General features: G+C 38.4%; 3 protein-coding genes and 1 non-coding gene across 10 annotated transcripts in view; 2 read left to right on the top strand and 2 right to left on the bottom strand.

Annotated features, from left to right (window-relative positions):
• LOC146470904 (serine/threonine-protein kinase 31-like) overlaps positions 1-23,622 on the top strand; it is a 101,161-nt gene that overhangs the window by 51,758 nt on the left and 25,781 nt on the right. For 5 of the 6 annotated variants that reach the window (XM_085121396.1, XM_085121400.1, XM_085121401.1 and 2 more), the window contains exons 1-5: positions 17,787-18,028; positions 20,829-20,875; positions 21,562-21,665; positions 21,777-21,832; positions 22,833-22,883. In XM_085121396.1, the coding sequence (XP_084977522.1) occupies positions 17,963-18,028; positions 20,829-20,875; positions 21,562-21,665; positions 21,777-21,832; positions 22,833-22,883 (324 nt within the window). In that variant the 5' untranslated portion in view covers positions 17,787-17,962. Of the gene's footprint in view, positions 1-17,786; positions 18,029-20,828; positions 20,876-21,561; positions 21,666-21,776; positions 21,833-22,832; positions 22,884-23,622 lie in introns of those variants that run through there. The other variant, XM_085121398.1, reaches the window with a different exon arrangement.
• On the bottom strand, positions 3,352-3,424 carry Trnar-gcg (transfer RNA arginine (anticodon GCG)). The gene has a single exon. It is a non-coding gene; the product is annotated as a tRNA-Arg (tRNA).
• LOC146470909 (beta-1 adrenergic receptor-like) lies at positions 5,830-11,466 on the top strand. The gene is made up of 3 exons (XM_085121403.1): positions 5,830-5,967; positions 7,921-8,109; positions 8,607-11,466. Exons 2-3 carry the CDS (start codon positions 7,926-7,928, stop codon positions 9,401-9,403), a joined length of 981 nt encoding a protein of 326 aa, XP_084977529.1. The 5' UTR covers positions 5,830-5,967; positions 7,921-7,925; the 3' UTR covers positions 9,404-11,466.
• Positions 11,776-17,509, bottom strand: LOC146470910 (ragulator complex protein LAMTOR3-A-like). 2 transcript variants are annotated; one of them, XM_085121404.1, is made up of 7 exons: positions 17,451-17,509; positions 17,331-17,365; positions 17,125-17,183; positions 15,117-15,190; positions 13,886-13,945; positions 13,321-13,384; positions 11,776-11,940 (listed from the first exon to the last, which is right to left on the bottom strand). In XM_085121404.1, the coding sequence occupies exons 1-7, from the start codon at positions 17,457-17,459 to the stop codon at positions 11,867-11,869; spliced, it is 375 nt and encodes a 124-aa protein (XP_084977530.1). In that variant the 5' UTR covers positions 17,460-17,509; the 3' UTR covers positions 11,776-11,866. The 2 variants fall into 2 exon arrangements, with proteins under 2 accessions (XP_084977530.1, XP_084977531.1); XM_085121405.1 differs by lacking the exon at positions 11,776-11,940 and adding an exon at positions 11,948-12,277.

Here is a 23,622-nt window from a genome sequence, read left to right on the forward strand (position 1 = left end):
AACAAGACAAGAAAAAAAATTGGATAATGAACAAACCAAAATAAAACCTCATACCAGACGTTAAGGGTTAGGTGTTCAGTTTTAAATCCCAATACGGAAAGCGTTGATTTCTTTTCGCATTGATGTAACTTTCATTGTATCTAAATTATTTTAATTACATATAGACAACTTGGCAAAAAGAAACGTGGAAACCGCTTTTCAGAACAGTTTGAAGTTCAAGGTCCAGCGTTCTAAGAGAGAACTGAATGAATTATTCTTAGAACATACGTGCCGACTCATGCGCTTTCTGACAATTTAGTATCCGTTATAAACTGATATTTGACTCTCTGGTAACCCGGTGAAGGATGACAATTTGATCCAGTACTTTTGGTTTTCTTTTAAATAAATCATTGAACTTTTATTTCCAGCTTTCATAAACCATCCACAGACAGTAAAAATACGACGAGGATTCATTAATCCAGGCAACTCTTTGCCTGCGAACGCAGACGTATTTCCGGCTGTCGCTTCTCTCCGGCGGAGTGAAGCGACAGCCGGAAATACGTCTGCGTTCGTAGGCTAGGCAAATTACGCCAAATTCATTACCTAAATATTACTATCATTTCCCGCGGTACAAGTAGATCAAAAGCACATCAGAACTTACTGATTTCTTTTTTAAATCAGAACTCAAAGATCTATCGATTTTTCTAATCGACCTAATATTCATTAAAATAAGTAAAATTAGTTGACAGCGGAAGCCAGAAGCGACAGAATTGCACTAGAAGAGAGACAACTGATTATCGCTGCTTCTTTGTCTAGCATCACATTTTCGTACGCGTAGGACGTACTGCCTGTGGAATTGTTCGTCTCCCTCCCATTACGACCCAAAACGCAACCGGACCTGTGGACGGAGCAGCTAGTCCAAGAGCAGTGATATGTCTTTTCGCCGCAATCACCAGTGGAAAAAAATCACCTGTTTACAGTTGTAGCTCAGTTCAACATTTTTATTATGTTCTTATTTAGCTCTTCCTCCAGAAAACAATGAAACTCCACTCATATAAGTGTAAGCGATCGATTGAGGAGAAATTTCTACGCTTTGCTGGAATAAAACTAACTTAAGCTATATAAAGTCCAGAAACCGGAGAAAAATCATTGTTTTCTCGCTGTTGTTCTGCCGAAAGTGATAAGTATGCTTTCCTTGGGTCTTAAAATTGACCCCGAGCATAATGACTTCTTGGAAGGATTGCACGGCCTGGGAAATGAAGCAACACATGAGCCAGGGCAAGCTTCTCTTCGAGAAGAGAAAACCATTGACCTAAGAAGAGACACTTTGTCAGGCTGTGGAGCCGAAAAGTCACAGATTCATTCCATCAAAAAATGGCCATAAATGTAAAAATAAAAAAACATAAATAAATAAAAATAAAGAGATAGGCTCTGGTTGCTAATAAGAGCCTGAATGGATTAGATCTAGCTCAAACGCTAGTTTAACCACAATAGTCGCCAAAGATTTATTTCAAACTGACCAGACTTTCTAAAAATACACAATAGAAGGGTAGAGGGGTGCTTAAAGGGACACTGTCACGGCGATTTTGCTGTATTTTGGTCAAGACTGCTAAAGTATTTGACAAAGAACTTGTTTTATAACATGAAATTGCTCTTACAACATCGGGAAGGAAATATTAAGGTTTTTCTCCTAGAAAGAACAAACCACAACTAATTTTTAGCGACTTCTCTAAAATACACAGGAAGAACTTGAAAAAATTGGCCAATTTTTTCAAGTTGCAACCCACTTCCATCCTAGCCATCCGCAGGCAAACATAACTGATGGTAGCGTCTGTGCTCTAGTAGGTTTATTGTTAACAAAACTGAACCATTATTCTAACGATTCCATTGAAAAAAAAAAAAAAAACGTTTTTTGGCTATTCATAGTGACGCATAAAATAGGTGACACTGCCCCTTTAAAGGGACACTGTCACGGAGGCGCGGATTCAGAGATTTTTTCCCGGGCAGGGCATTTCAGACTTTCTATAATTCAAAGTTGAGCAACCCCTATCGCATTGACTATAAACATCCACAAATCATTTATGGCAAGTGATCTAACCTAAGTTTACATCAACTTACCAAAGCTTTGAAAACTACTGAAATAAGAAATTATTACAGTCAAGACACCACTCACAGAGAATAATAAGCGGTTGACTCCGTTAATATCAAAATATAACGGAGATGATGACCAATGGTAACTCGGCACATTACCGCTCGGTATTTCACCCTCTTTCCAAAATTAAATAGGTCGTGACATTTTTCTGCGGTCTGATGATGGTGTTTGTTGGAAGGAGCAAGTACGAGCAGCCTGATATTGGCAAATTATAACTGAATTTCGCGCTTACTACATCACAGATTCCTCGCACGAAACAGTTGAATCATTTTTTTCTGTAGAGCAGGGAAAAAATCATCTCGCGTGTCTCGAAAACCTTACAAAAATCATTATTTTGGCTCCACAATTCTCCAGCCAACTCCGCCATCTTGTCTTAGAAAACTTGAACCAATCAGAAGTCGGTTAGAATTGCACCAATCAGAGGTCGTTTCTTAGCTCGCTATTGGCTAGCTTGAAAGCAAGCGTTTCCATAGAGTTTTTAATGGAAAAAAATAGCAAGGAGTGACAGACCTAACAATGAAAACGTTTTGGAAATGTAACCTCTTTGTGATATTCTTTGTATTTACAGGCATGCCATTTTGAGATTTTCCTTTTTTAAAGGAAATAAGTGGTGGCTCTTTGAAGTCTTATCGTAGGAAAAGCTGGTTTTGTCTTAAGTGCCATTTTTTTTTATCAAAACATGTTTGAGTTTGGGCACCGATAGTTGATATTGTGTCACAAAAGGCAATATTTCTTCGGCGGTTATGTATGTTTTTTTGCTTCAATGCCGATGACCTTTCTGTAAATTTGACATCTGATAATTTTTTTTTCAAACAGGTTCAATGGGTAGCCGCTACCGAAATGTTGGTGAAATGCGCTGCCCTCTTTCTTAAGCGACGCAAGAAACTCTTTCGTAAGCACATCTTCTTCCGATAGAAACAGCAGCTGATACTTTCCGCTTTCGATGTCTTCGAGACTTCTAGCTACTGCTCTCTGGAAGAGATCCTGCCAAAATGCCCATTGGTCATGCTTCCAATAGCTGCTCTTTCACGATACTTTTAAGGGGACAAATAATCAACGCACAGTCTGCATTCTTTGAGAGAATCAGAGGCTGGAAAATTAGGCTTTTCCCAAACGGTAGGGAGAACTGCAAATTAATATCCTTAAATAGAAGAAAAATCCTCGCACTTATTTACTCAACTATTAAAAGCAGTAACGAAAAGAAAACCTGAAAAAAATTCAGGCTTGAACAGGATTCCAACCCATGACCTCTGCGATCGCAGTGCAGTGCTCTACCAACTGAACTATCAAGCCAATTAACTGAGAGCTAGTCATATTGTGAGTCCATATTATATGTTTCATTTATTCATATTTATTAATCTCCTCCAAGCCACAGTTGCCGAATTTATTTCTTTGGTCTTCTTTAAAGATCGGCTTAATCCACGCTCAGTAAGGACATCAAGTACTTTAATTTCCGAGGGCAATCGAAAATGCCATGGTTCGCCATCTTGAAAACTACATCTGAATGTGGCTGACAAGTAGTTGACAGACATCACTTCCATCCGCACCAATCAGAACTCCGTTTGTGGGCGAACGCGTTCTGCAAAATCCTGGGGTTGCCTGCAAGCGCTTCCTTCCTCTCCTCTCCCTTCCCCCCTTCTCCGTTTTTTTCGCTCACGTCCCAAATTCCGCGCGGTCAATAGCGAAAAACGCACAAATGGAAACGCTTGCAGCGTAGGTTGTAGATAGTTCAAAGCCACAAGCGGTACCCCTGTCAAGACGAAGTTGCGTTCCTTAGGCCTGGGGTGTATAAAGGAAAAACGACCAGTACCTTTTGGAGTAAAAGTCTCAAAAAATAAATATACGAAAAGCGGGCTTATGTCAGAATTGCTAACTGTTAATGGTTGAAATTGAATGAAATTCGTTCGATGATGACTAAAGACAGGTTCACGGTTTTCCCGTAAGACTGCTTCGATCGCTATTTCCGTCATTTAAAGATACGTTTCTGGAGTCGGTCTTTTGACTCTCCTAAGTACATGCAAACTCATGCACTGTTACAATGGATAGGAACTGGATACTGTCCTGTTTGGAAACATTTTGGAAACGTTTTATCTTTTTTAAGATAGCTTTTGATGGCTTCTGTAAGGTAAGGTGGTACTGTTAATACATGGCCCTCCTGGAATGCAACGACTTCACCTTGGCGACCTCCAATATGGGCGACATTAGATTTAAATCACAATTTTAATCTGCCGATAATCTTCCGGATTTCCACATTTTTCCGTGCTAGATATGTTTGTGAAGAAAACCAAAAGATGAAAAAACACCCGGTTTTATTGGAAAAAATTCCCCTTGACCCAGACATGTGAGTGTTACTTGCCACACCATTGCGTATAATAATAATAATAATAGTAATAATAATAATAATAATAATAATAATAATAATAATAATAATAATAATAATAATAATAATCTCTTTATTCAGGATGGGCTCCTGCTTTATTTTAAAAAATATTCCAAGGAAATTGTTATTTACAAGTTAAAAGTAAAAAAAAAAAGAGCTATTAAAACCTTTTTACAATTCTTGTCGATTAAAAAAAGAGACTATTCTCAAGCACAATTTTTTTTGAAGAAAAAGGAAAAAAAATCTCATCAAGTTACAATAGTGTTCTTATTCGTAATAAAAAATCATGATCATATCATCACTAAAAATATATTTGGAAGTTAAAATACGGTCCTTAATGACGAAAAAACAACTCTTGTTAAAAGTAATAATAATAATAATAATAATAATAATAATAATAATAATAATAATAATAATAATATTAATAATAATAATAATAATAATGATGATGATGATGATGTTATTTAATGAGGGTGACATCAATTACGATGACTCAGTAGTTTGCATAATTGCCCTCCCTAAACTATCCTAAAACTATGGTAACTTAATCTTTTGATACAAGTTATATGAAATATTAATACGTATAGTCAATATTAAAATGTTCGGCAACAGAATTTTCTAGTGTCATCTTCCTTTGGAGGTCTCTTAAAAAGCGCTTCTGTCAAGAGGTATCTCTAAGGGACAGTTCTGTTCCATTCCACTGGCGGGTAGCACTGGAGTGGAAAGTTCCGAGGCCTAAATTTTTCTTTCACTTAGGCGTGATAAGATCACCTCTTCTGCAAGAAGCGATCAGAAGCGAAACGTAACACTAAATTGTACATGTGTCACAACATTTAGCCAAGTTGATTGATTGATTGGTTTGTATAAATTGACAATCCAAACGTTTGGTTTGTAGTGTATGCAGCTTTTGCGGATTTTTTTAAAAGGTGTCAAGCCTGCGCAACAAGACCGAGAGACAACTCGGATAATTGTAAATCGTATAATTTGGTTGGACGTACCACAAGTTGGGAGAAAGGGCCATGAATGTTTGCCTTAATAATTTCTATTCTTTCTTGGTGAGCTGCAGCTGTGTTTGATAAACAGTGTGATAAAGTTATTAGCACTTTCTGGTCTTGTCCTATAGTAGCCGTTTCTCTTGTTTTGATTTTTTTGTTTCGATTCCAGATGTAAATTATGAGTGATTTTTGCTGCAACGAATTCTAAATATAGCAAGTTGTTTGCTAAGATACACAACTCACTCGCAAGAATTCCTTTCGCAATTTACATCATGAAAAAATTAAACAATTTTATCTCAGACAAAGCACAAGGCATTAAAATGTTTACTTTAATCCCGAAAAACAGCCATCTTCACTGCACGTAGAAAACAACTTATTGATCAATTCGCCGCCTGACTTGCACTTCAGAAAGAACTCGGCTTGGGCTTGGGAAAGTCAAACCTATTCATTCCAAGTCGCAGGTATCTTTTAATTTACTTAAATATTAAACGGCTAGAATAACGGCATTTTAATTCCTCCTCAATTCATGAACTTTATGTAGTGCTATTGGCCTTTACAAAGAAATAAATTGAGCGTTTGGGTGGAGGATAAAAGTAGAATCCATAGGAAGGAGGTTGAAAGATCTGCGTAAAGATATCAGGCCATCATGAGGTTGTAACTAAACCCGAAATTGAAACACTTCTCTGTGCGTCATTTGAACAAAGTTCGGAAGCTTAGCCTGAAAATCTGCTATTACATACAAGGAGATCATTTGCGGGTATGTTGTGCTAATCTGAGGTCATGAATAAATGTTATACTATCAACAAATAATAATATTTTCAGGAAGATTTAATTTCAGTTGGGTTACTTTAGTGTTTACACAAGCAGTAGACATTCGACCAGGAGTCAATCAACTGGGAAATGTACGAGCCCCAGAACTGTGAGACGTTTTTAACTCACTAAAGAAACATTATTTAAAAGACGAATTTTTTTAAAAAAACCTCCTATTTCCCCCACTTCTCTGTTGTTAAGGAATATATATTTAACGATTGTTCACGAGCGCACGTTGCATACGGGTGAAAAATGATAGATAGCCAACGCCGGTGGATCGTTGGCCAGAATAATTAATCTCATCTCCGTCAAGCGCGAGTGGGAAAAAATGCTTTATTTAAAACCAACATACAGATTTACTAGATCTTATTGACTTGATTTTGCAAGAAGTACCAGAACACGATTTAATGGACGCCATTTCTCGGGTGTGATATAATGGCGGATTTTTCATGGCCGCTAAGCCAATCAAATTTCAGTTAGTATCCAAATAATTGGTCCAGGTAATTTAATCAATAAAAACAATCATAACCTTTACAGCTGAAGGTCTGAGGCCAGATTCACAAAAGCCCGCTTAAGTATTGCTTCTGAACAACATTGTTATTCCAACAATAGGCTTTTGTTAAGAGCAAAGTATTAGACGGCAAACTGTTCCTAACGGTGGAGGTGGCGAACTCGATCGAAATAAACAAAAGGCTAGAATAACAGTTATTCTATTTTTGTTATTTCGATCAAGTTCGCCACCTCCTCCGTAAGGATCCGTCTGCCTTCTTATATTTTGCATTTGCTGACATGATCCAACAAGAGATCCCGCACCACTCATCGCTTTGTCACTGTGGTCTTACAGATTTAAATTGTATTGTTAGAGACATTTCTCGTTAAAACGGTTTCAACATCTGACCAACATTCGTTCAACACAAGTTGAACCGATGTTGGGCAAACATTGGATGAACGGAGTGTTAAAACGGTTTCAACGCCATTTAACAATTTTATGCTCTAGCTACTTGCGGGTTAGTGTTGTCCTTAATTGTATATTAACATTTTTGAATAAACTTGAAACTTGAACTTGAATGAAAGTTTATACCAATTTAAAATTGATTCAACACGCTTTCAACAAGCTTTCAACATTGTTTTACACTTTCAACAATGTTGAACGACCTGTTCAAACGCCCCCGACATTTGTTTCAACAAAGTGTTAAACGCATCTTGAAGATCATTGAATCTGGCTCCTGGATGCACCACAGTGCGCATGTGCTAAACTGTAAATCACTGAACCAAATGTGTACCATACTATTTAAGCTGATTGTGCTGATTTTACAGCGTTGAACAAATTTATTCCGCTCTCTCGGACAGTTACATTCGTACACAGAAAAGGAAAAAAAACCGACTTATATGTAAATTTGAACGAAAAAACAATTGCTTAAATAACAAAAGGAAAAACTCTAGGACCAATGACAAGCTGAATTAACAATCCTGTGAAAAGCTTTGTGAATTGATTACAGCTCAAATAACAACCGTCAAAAAATAACTATCATAACTGAACAGGTTACAGTTGCCTTATAGCTTTCTACTTATACTGGAAAGTCAGATTTTATTCTTGGTTTCAGCAAAGATGAAACAGTCCAGTGAAGCTAGCTTGCCAGAACTGGCAGTTGAAGTGTCCATTTTGTTACTCTCCTGCTGTGGAACAGTGCTTGCAAACATAATGGTGCTTTTATCTGTGGCCGGGAAAGAGAAACTCCACACTCCTACTTACTTCTACTATCTGAGTCTCGCTGTTTCCGACCTGATATTAGGTTAGTGCAAGTTAGCAGTAACTCAGACGTGGAGGGATATACATGTAATAATGTGTTCTATACGAACAAAACGTACTTTTTATTACAATATGTTCTTGAAGCTTTTGGGAAAAAAAATGGACAAGATATTTCTCTCTCTCATTTCATCGGTCAGTCTGTCAGTTAGCCAGCGAGTGTTAAATAATAAGCAAGCATCCAAGTCAGTCGGTCGGTCAGTCCTTTTACCTGTCAATTGCTATTGAATTTCACAGGGTCGGGTAGTCCGGCGCTCTCTCTACTGGGTAGTTAGCCAGTCCATCAGCATGAAAAAGGAGCGAGGAATTAAGAGATTACCAAATATTTTCTTACTAATAGTAGAGTTCAACCCCGTGCCCTCCCATCACATCTGCCCCGAGTGACTGAAACGGATTGGTGATATTTCCACTATCACGAAAAGTGATTCCTTTCAATCCGTTAAGCTTAGTATTTATGCAGTTAATTTTATTTTCTTCGCTCAGGAGTCTTTTGCATACCACTTGTCATAGCCGCATTCATGCTGCATAGGTGGCCTCTAGGAGACATCTTGTGCCAGATATACGCTGTAGTCATCGGCCTCTGCGTGAACTCCTCTATAATGACCCTAACGATCATCAGCGTGGACCGATACAATGCGCTCTCAAAACCAGTGGAAAACAGGGCCCAGACCACCCTCACAAAACGTCACTGCAAGCTCATCATCGCTGCCAGCTGGGTGCATTCAGTATTCTGGGCCAGTGGTCCCCTATTTAAATGGGGACGTACTAAGTTGGATGAGTTCACGCACACTTGCAAACCCGACTGGGGTGGGGAAGGAATAGCAAATAAAACGTACGCGGTTGCACTGGGGATTTTTGCCTTTGCGATTCCTGTGGCGACCATGGTTTACGCTTACTACAAAATATATCTGATAGCGAGAGCTTCGAAACGAGCTGGCGCTTATAATCCTCTCCCTACTGAAACGAGCGGTATGGAAGGAGTCCCAACGACTTCAAAACACACATCAAGTAGTACTGGGTCAACAGAAGACAACAAAGCGCTGAAGACAGTCTTGTTGCTGATTGGTTCGTTCGCTGCTTGCTGGGCGCTGTACTCGATGGCAACAGTTTGGAAGCTTTTCGCGCCAAACTCGGTTCCGCCGTGGATTGTCCGCGTAGGACTGGTTCTCACTCTCTGTCACTGTTGCATTGACCCCTTCATATATTCAATGCGCGATGAGAAAATGAAGCGAGAGATCAAAGGTATGATCTGTGGGGTTTTCTGTAAACAAGAAAAGTAAAGCTGTCTTGTTATTGCAAGGTCATGTGGTTAGTCCCGGGTTTAAAGAAGTCCTCCTTTCAAACAGTTTATTGGACACCACACACTGTTTCACGGCGTTAATACGTTCCAATCGTAGACCAGGTAGCTCACGGTTTGTGAATAGACATCTGCTCTGTCCCCTGACAGTCATCAGTTTTAGAACCGATCTCGCTTTTAGAGTCCGCGTTACCCTTATCCAGCGGAACAGGCAACGTTGTCCGTTCCGCTCAGTCTCGTACCCAGAGTTCTTAGGGTTTTTGTTCTGCGGGTGGGCGCCAGGAGAGACGCTGGGAAACTGGAATTTCATTACCGCAGGATTTCTGCGGTAAACCAATGCAAGCCGTTACGGTGTAGCCAATCAAAACATTTCGATAAAATTCCAGTTCCCCAGAGTCTCTTCCGTAGGTACTTCATGTAAGTACATACCGTCTCTTCTGGCGCCAACCCGCTGACCAAAAAGCCTGAAAACTCTGGGTACGATTAGTTCCGCTGGATAAGGGTAACGCGAATTGTGGGAACGAGACATCCCGGGAGACCCAGGGGCAGTTAGTCGGGTAGCAGGGTTTTTCGTGGGCGAAAGTTTACTGTATGAACGGTTCTTACATTAGACTTTCGCCCAGGAAAATCCCTGCTACCTGACTAACTGCCCCTGGGTCTCCAAGAATGCTTTGGAACTTAAAACTGACTGTTTGAGTCGGTGAAAACTTGTAGTGTAGAACAGTTCTAAAGCTGAGCAATGAAGTTGCATCGGGAATAAAAAAAAGACGGTACATTTGTTGGAGAAATGTTGCACTGTGTATCTGACCCTTAATATAACATTCTGTTGTAAAACAAGTTGCTTGCAGTAGTTGTAACGGAGTGAGCGACAAAACGCAGAAAATGGAGGGTAAAGAGGGTAGGGGGAGGGGGAGGCAGTAGGACCACAGGTGAGGACGGCAGGCGTGATATGGGGCAAGACTAATCTTGTACCCAGATCTCCCACGGTAAGGCGGACATTCCCGAACCGACTGAGAGCTGGCTACGAGATTAGGACAAGACGCATAAAATGGAGGGTGGGGGATACACCAAAGGCTGAAAGTCTACCGTAGCTTCCCGAAGCTACCGTTCGCTTCTCGCGCTCGCTTTGAAAGTAAACGACTGCTACACAGGCTTACATAAGCGGGACTATTGTGGGTGTCCTGTGTTGGACAATAGTGGGTGTCCTGTGTTGAACTATAGTGGATGTCCTGTGTTGGACTATAGTGGGTGTCCTATGTTGGACTATAGTGCGTGTACTGTGCTGGACTAACTATAGTTGGTGTCCTGTGTTGGACTTTAGTGGGTGTCTTGTGTTGAACTATAGTGGGTGTCCTGTGTTGGACTATAGTGCGTGTCATGTGTTGGACTATACTGGGTGTCCTGTGCTGGGCTATACTGGGGACCTGTGTTTGTAAAATCCCGCCAATTGTGAAAGCACACATACTAGCCTACGTGCAGACATCTCCTATTTCCCAAGTGTAACAAAGGAAATAGGAGACGTCTGCACGAAGGTTGCATACATGAAGGCTATTTCTCAAGGTTTTCCAAAATCATCCAGAGATCTCTCTTTGCTCAGGCAATTTCTTTCCATCATAACCTGTCATTCCGTCTTGCTCCACGGTATGCGCAGTGTTTTAACCGACCGCAGAGTTGAGTTAAGAATACTGCTTTCAACAAGTCACTGCTTTTGGAAATATTACTAACATTTCATTGGCATGTAAATAGTTTGGGAACATAACGGTGAAATTACTTTTTAAAACAAGTACACTTTTACAGCATTAAAGAACATGAAAACGAAATACTTGAAGTGGAAGAGTTTGAGGAGTCAAAATTAGATAATACTGAAACAAACTACGTGTAAATAAAAAAAAAAAACACCTTTAATAATGTTTGCATAAGCCATTTGCACTTGTCCAAGATGAGCTCTGTATCATAAATTATTCTTTTAATTCAGTGTTAATAGGCCATTTCCAAGTCGTTTTGAACCTCATTATGAAAGCGAGGCTAAGTACAAAGTTTTGTTATGGAAATTCATATGCAAACAAAACTTATTTTAATAGGAAAAGCTTTGCATTTAGCTTTGCTTTCATAATAAGGTTCACAGCAACTCGAAAATGGTCTATTACTTCGGATGACAATTTCACGATTATAAACGAATACACGTCTTTGAACTACAAAATTGTTTAGTTTACATTGCAGTTTGAGATTTTTCTAAGAACAATAATGAAAGATGTCAATTATCTCAAGTGGAAAACCGTTGTAATGCCTCTTAAATTTATCAGAACAACTTTCTTTCATTTGCACCCACTACAATAGAAGCCAGAATCCAATAACCTTTTTATAAAAAAGTGATAATTTTATTTCGAAATCCTAAGTCTTTTCTACTGCCTAGTTCAATTTATTTTAATTTGTTTCATGTTGCGAACTAAACACCATCCACAACAACTTTAACTTCTTTGACTATCTCGTCAAATTCTTTTTCCAATCCCAAGAGAAGTCCTGCAAAGAGAGACGACAACAGGGATCATTCGACTCATTTTTCACCATACACAAAAAATAAACCTTAAGGAACAAACTAAGCTATTTTTTCTAAATCGCTAAATACAAACTCTATACCTGGGTTGTTGAGAACTTAGCCCTGTCCACTAGGGTTTCTTCCAAAAACTTATAACTAAAAAGTAGAAGAAGTAGAAGTAGAGTTGAATGTACCACTCCTTTTTAATCTCTTCTGGTTCACGTTTCAGTATTCACTTTTACAACAGGCGTGTCAGAGCTACTCTGAACACACACAAAAAGAACGCTTGGTTTTACACTGGTACAATCTGATTGGTCGTTGCTAGCTGATAATCAAAAAAGGTCAATCAATGTCTGTCACTAAAATGTTCATTGTCTCCTGGTGTCTAGACTTATTACAAACAACTGTCACGCACGGACACAAAGTCATTAAGTCTCCAACAGGATATGAAAAACTATCGGAGTGGAGATGATTGGTGTATTTCAAAAATTCTATCAGCATTTACAAAGGAAGTTATAGTTTTGAAACAAGAAAAAGTTGACAATGCAGAAATAGAATACCTAGGGCTTATTTTGCAGCTCTTGGAGCACACGTTTATGGGACAAGTTTATGTCCAATATGACACATTTATTAAAAAAAAAAATTCAAAACTTGTGGGAGAGGGCGACAATCATGTCATTGTTAGGTAGGTTCTCAATGTCTAAGATTTTAATTCAAGCAAACTATTACAGGACAATGTCTTGGCAGAACGTTGTAAAAGACTGCAGGCAGACATACTTTTTTCCTCCTATCATGCATGCAAAGTGATGATAAAATATGTAAATAAGAATAATGCATGAGGAGGGATTCTTCTCCCTCTCCACTGCACGTGCATTTCTTGTGGATCGCTCGTTAGATCCACCATGCACGCTAAAGAACTTAGGGGAAGACAGAGACTTGTCAAAGCAAATATTTGCATTGTTACGCCCATCGATGGAATGACCGACCGAGTGAGTGACATTTCCCCACATTACAATAACTTGTTCTTACATATTTGTAAATTTGCAAGTTACAAACTTTAAGATAGCTTGTGAATACCCAACATTTAATTTCTGAGTGAAAGGCTACAGCAATAAGTCTGAAGACTCGTAACTTCACAAGACGCAGCCAAAATAATTATGGTTCTAATTTTAATGCAATGTTTTCTAACTTATCACATGAATGGGGCTAAAATCACTAATTGCCACAGTGTGGCCCAATCCCTACTTGATCTCAAGATCACCTATCCATGGAGGTCCTACATGAACTACATATCTGTGGGTGATGTAATATTTCCCTCTGAATACCAACAACTTTCATGAGCAGCATCTCTACGCTATACCCACCTGTATTTGCCTGATTTGTTGCAATGATACTGACCACTAAAGGAAGAAAACTGAAGTGAACAACCTGCCGATAAAGCAATGGTAGGAAATTAAAAAAAACAAAAAAAACAAAACAAAAACAACAAGAAAGAAAAAGAACAGACAAGAACAATACAGATGATAGCACATGAAGACATTATTGTGTGGCTTTACAAATAATTATTACAGTTATATACTGCTTGAAGCTCTTTGCACATTTGCCATGATGTTGCCTCAGTCGAATCTCAAATCGTGAAAGGGTTTTACCTCTGTATTTCCAGTTGACTTATGTTGTGGTAAGGACTGGATGCGATGGAGTTTGAATATTAAGCTATTATTCACTTTGTTTTCCTGTTCATTAACAACAAAAGGTGACTTGTCGGACATTTGATGCGACAACATTCAAATAATTTTAACATTATGATTAGATGTTTTGCTCAATAATAAAAACGATGAAACAGAACTGTTACCATCATTGATATTAACAGTAACATTTCTAGCCATCTAAAACATTTCAGTAACATTTTTCCAGCTTGTTATTAGTTACCTGATAAGAGGCAAAGAAGCACACAATGCTTTTGTTTTTTGATAATCCTAGCTTGCTTGCCTAGAAGAATTTGCAAAACATACACATGAGGAATTGTTCTGGGCCTACAGAATTCTAAAACACATCCATCAGGTATATCACCTGGGGGCTCCAACACAGTCACAAGACTTGTTTGTATTGAGAGAGACAAAGCATAAGACCAGACAAACAAAACAACTTGAACTAGATAGGCCTAATAAAGAAATGTTTTTCTTGCTGGCTGAGCTTGCGAAAAAGGCAACAAATGAAGTTCTCACACACTGAATGGGGGACTGGCTACGAGTCAGGATATCAGATGTCACATTCGGTCATGTGATTCAGTTTTTGTTTTCTTGCCATACAAAGAAACAGCTTTCCCACCCTCACAGCCGCATGTCAGTCTGTCAGTGAGTCTGTAATCTTTGTGGAGTTGTCGAGTTGTCAATAAATGCTGTTGCATTCTTGTGTGGCAGACAAATGGCATTCAGTGTGTGAGAAATAGGAAGACTTTCTCTTAAGCAGAGGGGTACTATGATATGGAATGCTATCCCCAGCAAAGTCAAGAACTGCGATAACATCAACACGTTCAAAAAACACCTTAAGCAAATACACAAAACCATCAACGACTTAAGCTCTTCCATAAAGATGAACAAGAATGACTCCTTTTATTATCATTAAATTCATTTTGATTCTTAATAATCTATCTCCTTTTAGACTTTTTAATCATACATTATGTAATACACATGTGCACACAATTTGTTACATATTTTTTTGTTATTATTTTCTTTTGGTATATTCATTAGTTTATTTTAAGCAGGTCCATGTCAGCCTCTGGCTGCCAGATTGTAAACTTGCGTTACCAAATAAAGCGTATGTATCTATGTATGTATGTAGGGTATTACAAGACACAATCTAGCAAAAATAAAAATACTCAATGCTGAAACTGAAAGGAAATGCTCCTGCAGGTTCCGTAAAAAGCAACATGCAAGTTGCTCCATCTCACCTCAAAATCTTATCATTCAAAATCAGAGGTGTGGCTTAAATCTCCAAAAAAAAAAAAATACTCTTGGGTCATGTTTTTTGTCTTCTCCTCCAAACTTCAGATAATTGTCACTGAAATTAGCAAAATGATTGTTGAATGGAAATTTCAGCCACTCCCTTCCCCCACCCCAATGGCTTCATCCTCCCTTTATGACAGACTACTATTTCTTACTTGTTCCGCTGTTGTGGAAAATGTTGAGAGAAAACTTGCCCTTAGTGCATTTTGTGGTACTTTAGGATCTGCCACTAAAAAAATAACAAAACAATTACAAGTAAACTAAAGGTGCTGCATGATTAATTATTTTGCAAGTGGTGTGCTTCCAGCCTCCGAGCTCTTACTGCTTAATCAAGATGGTTACTACTGACAATCGTTGATCAAATTCTTACAAAAAGTTGCTTTTTGGCCCTTTGAATAAAGAATCAATGGATAACTTATTGCATTAAATTTACAAAGTCATTAACAAAAAGAACATGGGTTGTGCAAAAGGTTGTTTACGGGGCACAGTTAGTAAATAGCTAAAGGTGTCATAATCTGATAATTCCACGCTGTGGTTTTCCTTGCCACTGATTCACCTTTGAAGTGAGACTTAATTTTGGTAGACTACTAGGAGTCCCTTATGTTTCTTGGGGATAGTAATGCTTGCAATCCACATGCGTGTGTGCAAAAATTGCCTGCCGCGAGGAGATGCGATGCGCTAAGGGAAGCAAAAATTTACTTGGAACTACGGACAAAGCCACAAATGTTGACCTTTCATGGCAGACTGATTTTGCAGTTTCAATGTCATATATATCATGCCAGTTAAAACCCAATGGAATGCACACAATAGGATTCATCTCTCCTGTTATTGATAAACTTTGATAATAAATAGGAATTGATGGGAAAAGTATGAGAATGATTGCTATTGTGCAAAAAAACTCAAGAAGGATAAGGACACATGAATGATTGATAAAAAGCTTAAACCCTGTCCAAAAAGGAAGTCTAACCAGATGTAAGCATCTCTCCATTCATTGTTGAACTTGGGGTAATAAATCTCCCATTTGCATTAGAAAGTTCTTCTTTGAAATTTGGGCATCTTAGCCAATACTGAGCCTGGCTTTTCAACTTTTTGAATGAAGCTCTTCCACCTGCTAGTTGAAAATAATCGGCAGTTCCTGTGCTAATTGGCTTCCTTGTGTTTCTAACCTTCTTATAAATCTTTGTTGGAGTTGCCATCATAACACTATTACACTTTTGTTGAATTTACTGGTCAACATTCTCTAACTTATGCATCACTGAGAATTTATTATTTTCATCACATGTGTGGAGCAAACGTGAATCTTCACACCTTAGCTTGCTAGAGCCAGTGATACAGAAAAGTGGACATCTTTTTCTGATTTTTGGGGGTTACATTCATTTGACAGCTATTGACAGATGATCTAATTGGATTAACTGAAAATTCATGGGTGGGAAAGAACAACAGTGGTCTTTATGACATTCACGTTCTCTCTCCTCTACATGTATCTCCAGTTCCTCATTTCTTTTCTTGCTCCCTCACTCCCTCCCAAATTTTGTGACCTCTCACATGAAAACATACACTAACAGGGATTTGTTCAAACGGCTAAAACCGTTCACTTGCCATTCACTGGCCATTTGAAAGACTGCACCATCATATCTGTTCACAAAAAATGTTAAGTCACTTAATCACTGTTTGTGAAAGGCTTATAAGTTCAGAAACTGCTGGGCTTGTCCATTCCCGAATGGCTTGTCCATTCACAAACTGCTATGCTTATCCCTGTCTCAAACCAAAGGTATGAACACAGCCATAAAAACGACGGAGGTTGCTTGAATTTTTCAAGTTGTCAGTTTTATTTCGTTGCATTGATTTCAACATACATCTTAGTCGTATTGCTATAAAGTAAGTGATTACATGTGTTACTTGAATTTGCAGCATGTGTTTTAATATGTGTGTTGCATTACCATAGTTATGTGAATATCAACACATGTACAGTTTTCGTATGCATAATTTTCCTACATTTGTAAAATTATTGGTACTTATTTAGACATAAAAATGCTATTAAAAAAATGGAGGGAAGTGGTCCTGTATTTCTGTGGTAAGCTCCAACAATTTTTAGGCCAAATGGATCAGAGCTGCATCTTAAGCTTATTAAAATCTGGTGTTTTAATTTGTTTCAACACTTACCTTTCACTAGTGGAACTCCATCTCGGTCTGTAACCAAAATGGCGAGAATTCCTTCGTGCCTATAAAAGAAAAGACCAGATATCCACAAGATTAGAAAACAATCTAAACACACGTACGTATACACCAAGTCACGAGACCTTCATGTTCATGGGTTTGAACTTCGAAGATAAACATTTCCATTTTCTCGGCGAGTTTTCTGTTCTTACCTTGCCACAAGGTCTTCGAAATAATGATGGATCCTCTAGAGGAAATAAATCAACAAAAGTGGTAAATTAAGCAGAAGTAAGAAGGAGAATTGAAATATGAGGAAAGCAGTTTCGTCGCACCTCCGCCATGTTAGTTTTTTGGAGACGTGTGACAACTTTCGTTCTAGGGAGGGGTGGTATAGAAAATTTGCCCGTGTAATTAGAAGAATTATAAACTCAAGCAAGAGTACTTAAATGTGATCAAAAATGAGCTACAAATTAAAATCATGCCCATGCGCACAAAAAGAAATATTTTAGACGTTTATAAATTGGAAAACATTTGAAACGTTTCCTTGCCTGAGTCCACCCCTCTTCAGGAATTCTTTTCGTAGAGCTACGTTGTGTAAGTTAACACAAGCTATCCATACATTTATCGGGGTCTCCACTGGGTCAGAATAATGCAGGCGCATTCCACGTGCGATGAGGTATAAAGCGCGGGAATGTGCGAAAACCGGAATCAGAGGATTGGAGGAGTGGCTAGTGAATGGTGTCTTGCAGGTGATATTCGTCCTAAAATTATCCTCAAGTCTTAGTGAATCAGCCTATAAAAGATCAGTCGAGCTATACTCAGTATTTGGGTGTCGTTGGCTGTGATGGATGTACAACAGAGGCCATTGAGCGGATTTTCGCCGATTCCGCGACCCTTGGGTCGGAGCGAGGTGAGATCAAACATTGATTTCTCAGATTTCCGAAGGCGAAGTTTCGCTTCTTTTGAATGAAAATTTCCATAGCTTGGACATCAGCCTGCTTATTCCAATGAAAGGGAAGGTAACTTGTTTTCTAGAGTGGTTTCTAGCTTGTGTAACGCAGAAAAATTCAAGCACTTTGGACAAACAATTTTAAAAGCTTATCATGCACACCACATGTTTGCAGCCGTCAAATTTGACAGCCGGGGTTTTGCAACGTCTCGTGTAATCGCCGGCAGCTCTCTTCTTCGTTATAGAAGTTTTTGTTTGTTGTGATTTGGCTAGTGAAGTCATGTTTGCTATGAATTTTGAACAAAGCGTAATAGTTAGTAAGTATATGTAAGCTTTAATAGCCTCTTGTTTGATAAGAGGCACTTGAAAACAAGAACTCACATGAGATCACTGCAGTTCGCCAATGTGTGCGAGACGTTTATTTCATACTTTCACGAGACGTTCCCGTCTTTCGACTACACTGTCTCTACCTTTCATTTGAAACTTGCTCGTTTACAGTAAATAATATCCGCAAGAAACAAAAGACAGAAAACAAAACAATTCCAAACAAGACCTACAGTGTAACCACAATAGGTAACACAAATTAATACAATGCTTGCCGGAACTTTCAGAATTTGTTGTCCAAAACACATAATTATCCTGCATTCTGTGAAACAGTGGTGGGGTGAGATCTTGGCAAGCTCAGCCCTACACCAAACTGGTTTCCTGGCTTACTTTCCATTTAGCCAAAATTTTTGGTTCCACAGGTTGAAAGCATCAAATGGAAAGTTTCCAGAACAAACAGCCTACTTTTCAAGGCACTCAACTTTTTTGCATTCAAACCAAAATTACCATGCATTTGCATAAGATTTCTATTTCCATTTTAATTTGTTGTCTTCTTACATATATGCCATCACTGCATCATCACAAAGTTTACCAAATTATTTACCTAAGGCCTTTCCATTGGACATGGAATATTTCCATATCCAATGCATGGAAAGTGCTCCCGGTCTGGCTGATAATGAAGGAGTTATGTGTGATGTGTGATCCAATGAAAAACAGCTTGTGAAATGCAGAGTTTTCATTAAGATTTTGAACAGTTGGACAAGAGGTTATTGCACCTGGGCAGGATAGTTAAAGGGAGCGCTGCAATTCTTTATTCAGAATAAATCATACAGGACGAAGAGCAATTGGCAATTGTCAAGCCTCATGATAATCCATTGAAATCTTGCCACTGATTGGTTAAAAAACAAGAGGCTCGTGACATGACTGACACATGCGCAGAACCTTGAATCCCTCCCTTTAACTTGGATTATGGTCTTCCATTGTAAAAGTTGATTGAGATGTTTAAAGCACCTGGGCAAGGTTGTATTCACAGATGGTCAATTTGCCGGGTGGCTGACCCCTAATAAAACCCCTGGATTTGTGAATCAGGTCAAATTCACACAGTGATGTGCGGGATGCCGGCATAGTGGGATGCATGATCTGTCTGTGATACAAGAATCTGATCAGAACTTGTACTGTGAAAGCAGAGGATTAACATTCATAAATTGATTTGGTTAAAAAGAACTGTCTGGAGTTGATAAATGTTAACTCCAAGCGATAGGTACAGGTACTTATTACTTGTCTTACATGTACGTATTTTGCATCCTTTAACAAATTACCACAGCTCCAGGGTGTAATAAGTCCTGGGAACTAGGCGGGCAGACCAAAAAAAACATAAGCAATGCACAAGATGAGCCTGCTGCCTCAGTTTGTTTTTAATTTTTTAAAGTCCAGAATTATTTTAACATGTGAGAATTGAATTGAATTTGAGAACAGGGCTTTGGGCGTGATGCTTAACGAGTTTGCCTATAAATTCTGAAGAGTCTCTTGGCTGAGACGAACGGCTGCGTCAGACTAGCCACAAACATTTCACAAGTATTTGGCAATTTTTCAATTTCTTTATTGTACATGTATGTAAGAAATGCTTGGCAAAAAAAAAAAAAGTTAAAAAGGCGGATTATGTTGAAAAAGGAATGAATTGAGTGGTCTTGAAGGTTTCAATAATAATTATTACAGCAGTGTACAAAAGCGGTGTAGCAAAATAAAGGGCTTGGGTGAGAACCAACCTTTGGTGCTTTTTAGACTACCTTTTGATGTTTTAGCTCAGATTTATCAGAGTTGATGCATATGGCCTTCAATTCCTCCAAGAAAAAGCGACTTACATTAATTTAAATCGCGCTGTAAAGGGTCACCACTGTCAGGAAGAAGTCAGTGAAAACATAATTTTTTCTTAGTTAGTGAAAAGTCAGGGAATGTGTTAGTTTGCGGTAGCCACCTACACGTAGTTTTGAAACAGGTTTTCTTGTTGGAAAAGTAATGTTGGAATTTTTATAGATTTCTGTGGCTGCATCACTGGCTAAAGTGCTAAAGAATTTGCATTCTGTGGTCCTTGAAAACTGTTTGGTTTTCATTGAAAACTCGGGGAATTGTTGTTTTCCTGATGAGTGGCAACCATGATTAGAGGTTGGTCATGCTTTCAGCCCTATAAATGACATGCAATGTGCAAACTGTGTTAATGTTTGAGGACAGTCTAAGTCATCTATCTTCAGTTTATTGGCAAAGTGAAAGGTAATGACTACTTTAGGGAGTTGAAGTTATCATTGATATCATCCATTGATGCTGCACCATCTTGTTACATGGCTGGTTTTATCATACTCCTTTTGTAGCTTCAGTTTTTTAGTACACTATGTTCACTGACAGTTGAAATGTTCCTTTAATTTTCCTGATGTACATGTAGAACACCTGGGCCGGTCGAAATGGCGATGCAAGACCCAGTCCTCCAAGGTAAGGAAATGTTGAATTAAGGTGATGAGTGTACCATTAACTTTAATTTTTAATAATATTATATTGTTTGGGGAGTTGCTGAATATCAAAACAAAAGAAAGAAACTAAACGAAGGAAGAAAAATAATCACATTTACTGTAGGAGTTTTTGTCAATATGCACAACTGTATTTCACCCTTGCCTACGACCTGATGCCACATGCAGCCCTTGTTGCTGGCACTTTACTCATCATGAGCACTATTACCAACCATGTGGACTTGTGTGCTGATAGGCATACATGTACATGTAAAGGAGATAGGTTACAGGTAACAGGAATAATAGCCCGCAAGAACAGATACCTTTTCCAGTTTCTGATTCATCTGCCTGCCACATGTGTGTTTGCTCTCGTAGGCTACAGGAATAACCAACTGCTTGGACTCTCCTTTGATGTGAGGTTCATGTCAGCATTTTGTATGTTTTTTGCATTGACTGATGAAACAGATCTACCTGTATTTCAATAAATTATTGGTGGGTAGAAGGCACGGGCAGAGAGCGTCGACAGGTTTAAATTCCAGTGTACTTTACCCTTATGACACCACACTGAATCTAGTCAATTTATACAGTATACATGTATATGACTGTCAAGTTGACAACCTCTGCATGGAGAAAGAATCAAATTTTATTGCCTGTTGTTTTTGCATTTAACAGAAGCCCATTATCTCTCAAGTCACCTGTCAGCTCATCATCACCTTGGGCGAGTAACTCCAACAACCCAAACATGATAAGAACGAGGAGAAGAAGCTCTTTTGAAGGTGGGTTTCAGTTGTGTTAATCATTACTCAGGCAGTGCTCTGGTGTCGCTTTGAACAGTGGCAGTTATTTCTAATTTCCTTTTTGTTTGTTTACATCAATAATAATTGCAGATGGAGTTGATGCTCTACCTTCAAGTCTTCAAATGCCAAATGGAGAGTTACCAGAGGTTAGTACTGGATTAGTTAAAACCACACACAAACGGAAGGGCAAAGCAGTGGATAAAACATTGGAGAAATGTTTTCTAAAGGAATTAAAGGCCAAGAAAAAAAAAACAATAAATAAAATTAAAAGAAACTCCAGTGAATCTGAGCTAAAACTGAAAAGTCGTTTGGGTTGATTATGCTCTCAGTGCTTCAATCAACCTGAACCAGCAGTCTACAGGCTAAGATAATATTGTTGAATAGCTGCATGCATTATTTTCAGTGCAATTAAAGGTTGCATGAAATAATAATATTGTTCAATACTGAGATTGTGAAAATCTATTGGTAAGAATTAGAAAGTTGAAATTTGTAAAGAAAAAAACAACAAACAAACAAATTAAACATATTTAACTTAAATGGGCCATTAACAGGTTTGAAACTGACTGTTACTGGGTGCATTTCATTTACATGTATAAAATCAAGTTAAACTTTATGTATTCTTGAGTGGAAGAGTTCTGAAATTTTTCAGTGAAGGTGTTTGTTTAAACCAGGATTCCACTGTTGGATCTTAAAGCCCTCGCTAAGTTTGTAGCAAGAGTAATAGAGTGTGTGCACGGCGGCCATGTTGGAGGACTAAAACAATAGAAGATATTTGCATAAAAATAGAATATATTTCCCAAAGGAAAATCATTGTATTGTTTCGGTCCTCCAACATGGCCGTCGTGCACACACTCTATTGGAGGATGTTTGGCATGTGAGCCTATAGCCTGTAGCACAGTGGTAGATCATGTGAGCGAGTAACTGGAAGGTCATTTTTGTATGGTGGTCAGTGAAAATTGGTTTGTGTTCAGTGAATAGTTGGGGAAAAGTTAATGAATTTTTTTTTATTCTGATGAGTGGCAACCCTGAACTGTTGAAACTGGTGCAGTATTTACATACATGATGAATTTGGTGTAGTAATTAACTACAGTCAAGTAGAAGCAAATTAATTCATTCGTTAATCCCACTTCATTGTATTGTTTTTAGGAGCAAGTGTTTGTGACCCATGTCGAGAGTCCTGTTCTGTTTTGGGCACAGGTAGCGTGTTATTACTAACATGTATAAATTCCATGACTGTTGAGTTTGGACTTCATTTGTTTAGTTTTGTCATTTTTTAGGTTGCTTTAGTCTCACAAAAGCCACACAATATCCTCCTTAGTACAATTTTCTCAGTGTTTCACTGTGGATGGTTTAAAATTCTACCACAGCATTTTATAATTTTTCTCATTAATGTTTTAGGTTGAGTTACAATTTTTCTTGCAACTTGTCTTGCAATTTTGTTGCGATACAAGTTGCATGAATCATTGCCTAGTGTAACATGCCCTGAAATGGACATGTCTTGCAATTTTTCATTGCTGCTACCAGTGCCAGAAGTAGAAGTCAGTTCTAGTTTGTGCAATGATGACTGCGACAAAAATGTTGCGAGAGACATTAATTTCAGGGTATATTGCACTACGCCACAATCTGTGCAACTTGTGTCCCAATGGCTCAGCGGTTTAAACAAAAGGGAGGTTTTTCGGTTAGGTTATTTCTCTAAATCAAAGCACAAATCAGTGGAAAACAAATCCAGGGCAGTGCTTTTCATTTGAATTAAAAGTCACATGCATGAAATCAGGTACTTTCGTTCAAAAAACAACTGACCCAAAAAGTCACGTTTTTGCCGCCATCCCTTCAATGCCAATATATTAAAATTCTAGCTTGGTTATAATGCTTACGGGAGTTAGACAAAGAAATTAATCATTCATCTGTGAGCCTCAATGTATTTACTGTTGTCTTA

The sequence above is a fragment of the Pavona decussata genome, unplaced genomic scaffold, assembly GCF_977016875.1.
Source record: "Pavona decussata unplaced genomic scaffold, jaPavDecu1.1 SCAFFOLD_109, whole genome shotgun sequence".
Lineage (NCBI taxonomy): Eukaryota > Metazoa > Cnidaria > Anthozoa > Scleractinia > Agariciidae > Pavona > Pavona decussata.

What these genes read in the sequence shown, in the direction of transcription:
- LOC146470909 (XM_085121403.1), top strand. Translation starts at nt 7,926, where the DNA reads ATGAAACAGTCCAGTGAAGCTAGCTTGCCAGAACTGGCAGTTGAAGTG. An exon ending in TGTTTCCGACCTGATATTAG is followed by an intron (nt 8,110 to 8,606) that starts GTTAGTGCAAGT and finishes TTCTTCGCTCAG; the next exon opens with GAGTCTTTTGCATACCACTT.
- LOC146470910 (XM_085121404.1), bottom strand. An exon ending in TTCGAAGACCTTGTGGCAAG is followed by an intron (nt 17,184 to 17,330) that starts GTAAGAACAGAA and finishes TTTCTTTTATAG; the next exon opens with GCACGAAGGAATTCTCGCCA. An exon ending in TGGAGTTCCACTAGTGAAAG is followed by an intron (nt 15,191 to 17,124) that starts GTAAGTGTTGAA and finishes TTATTTTTTTAG; the next exon opens with TGGCAGATCCTAAAGTACCA.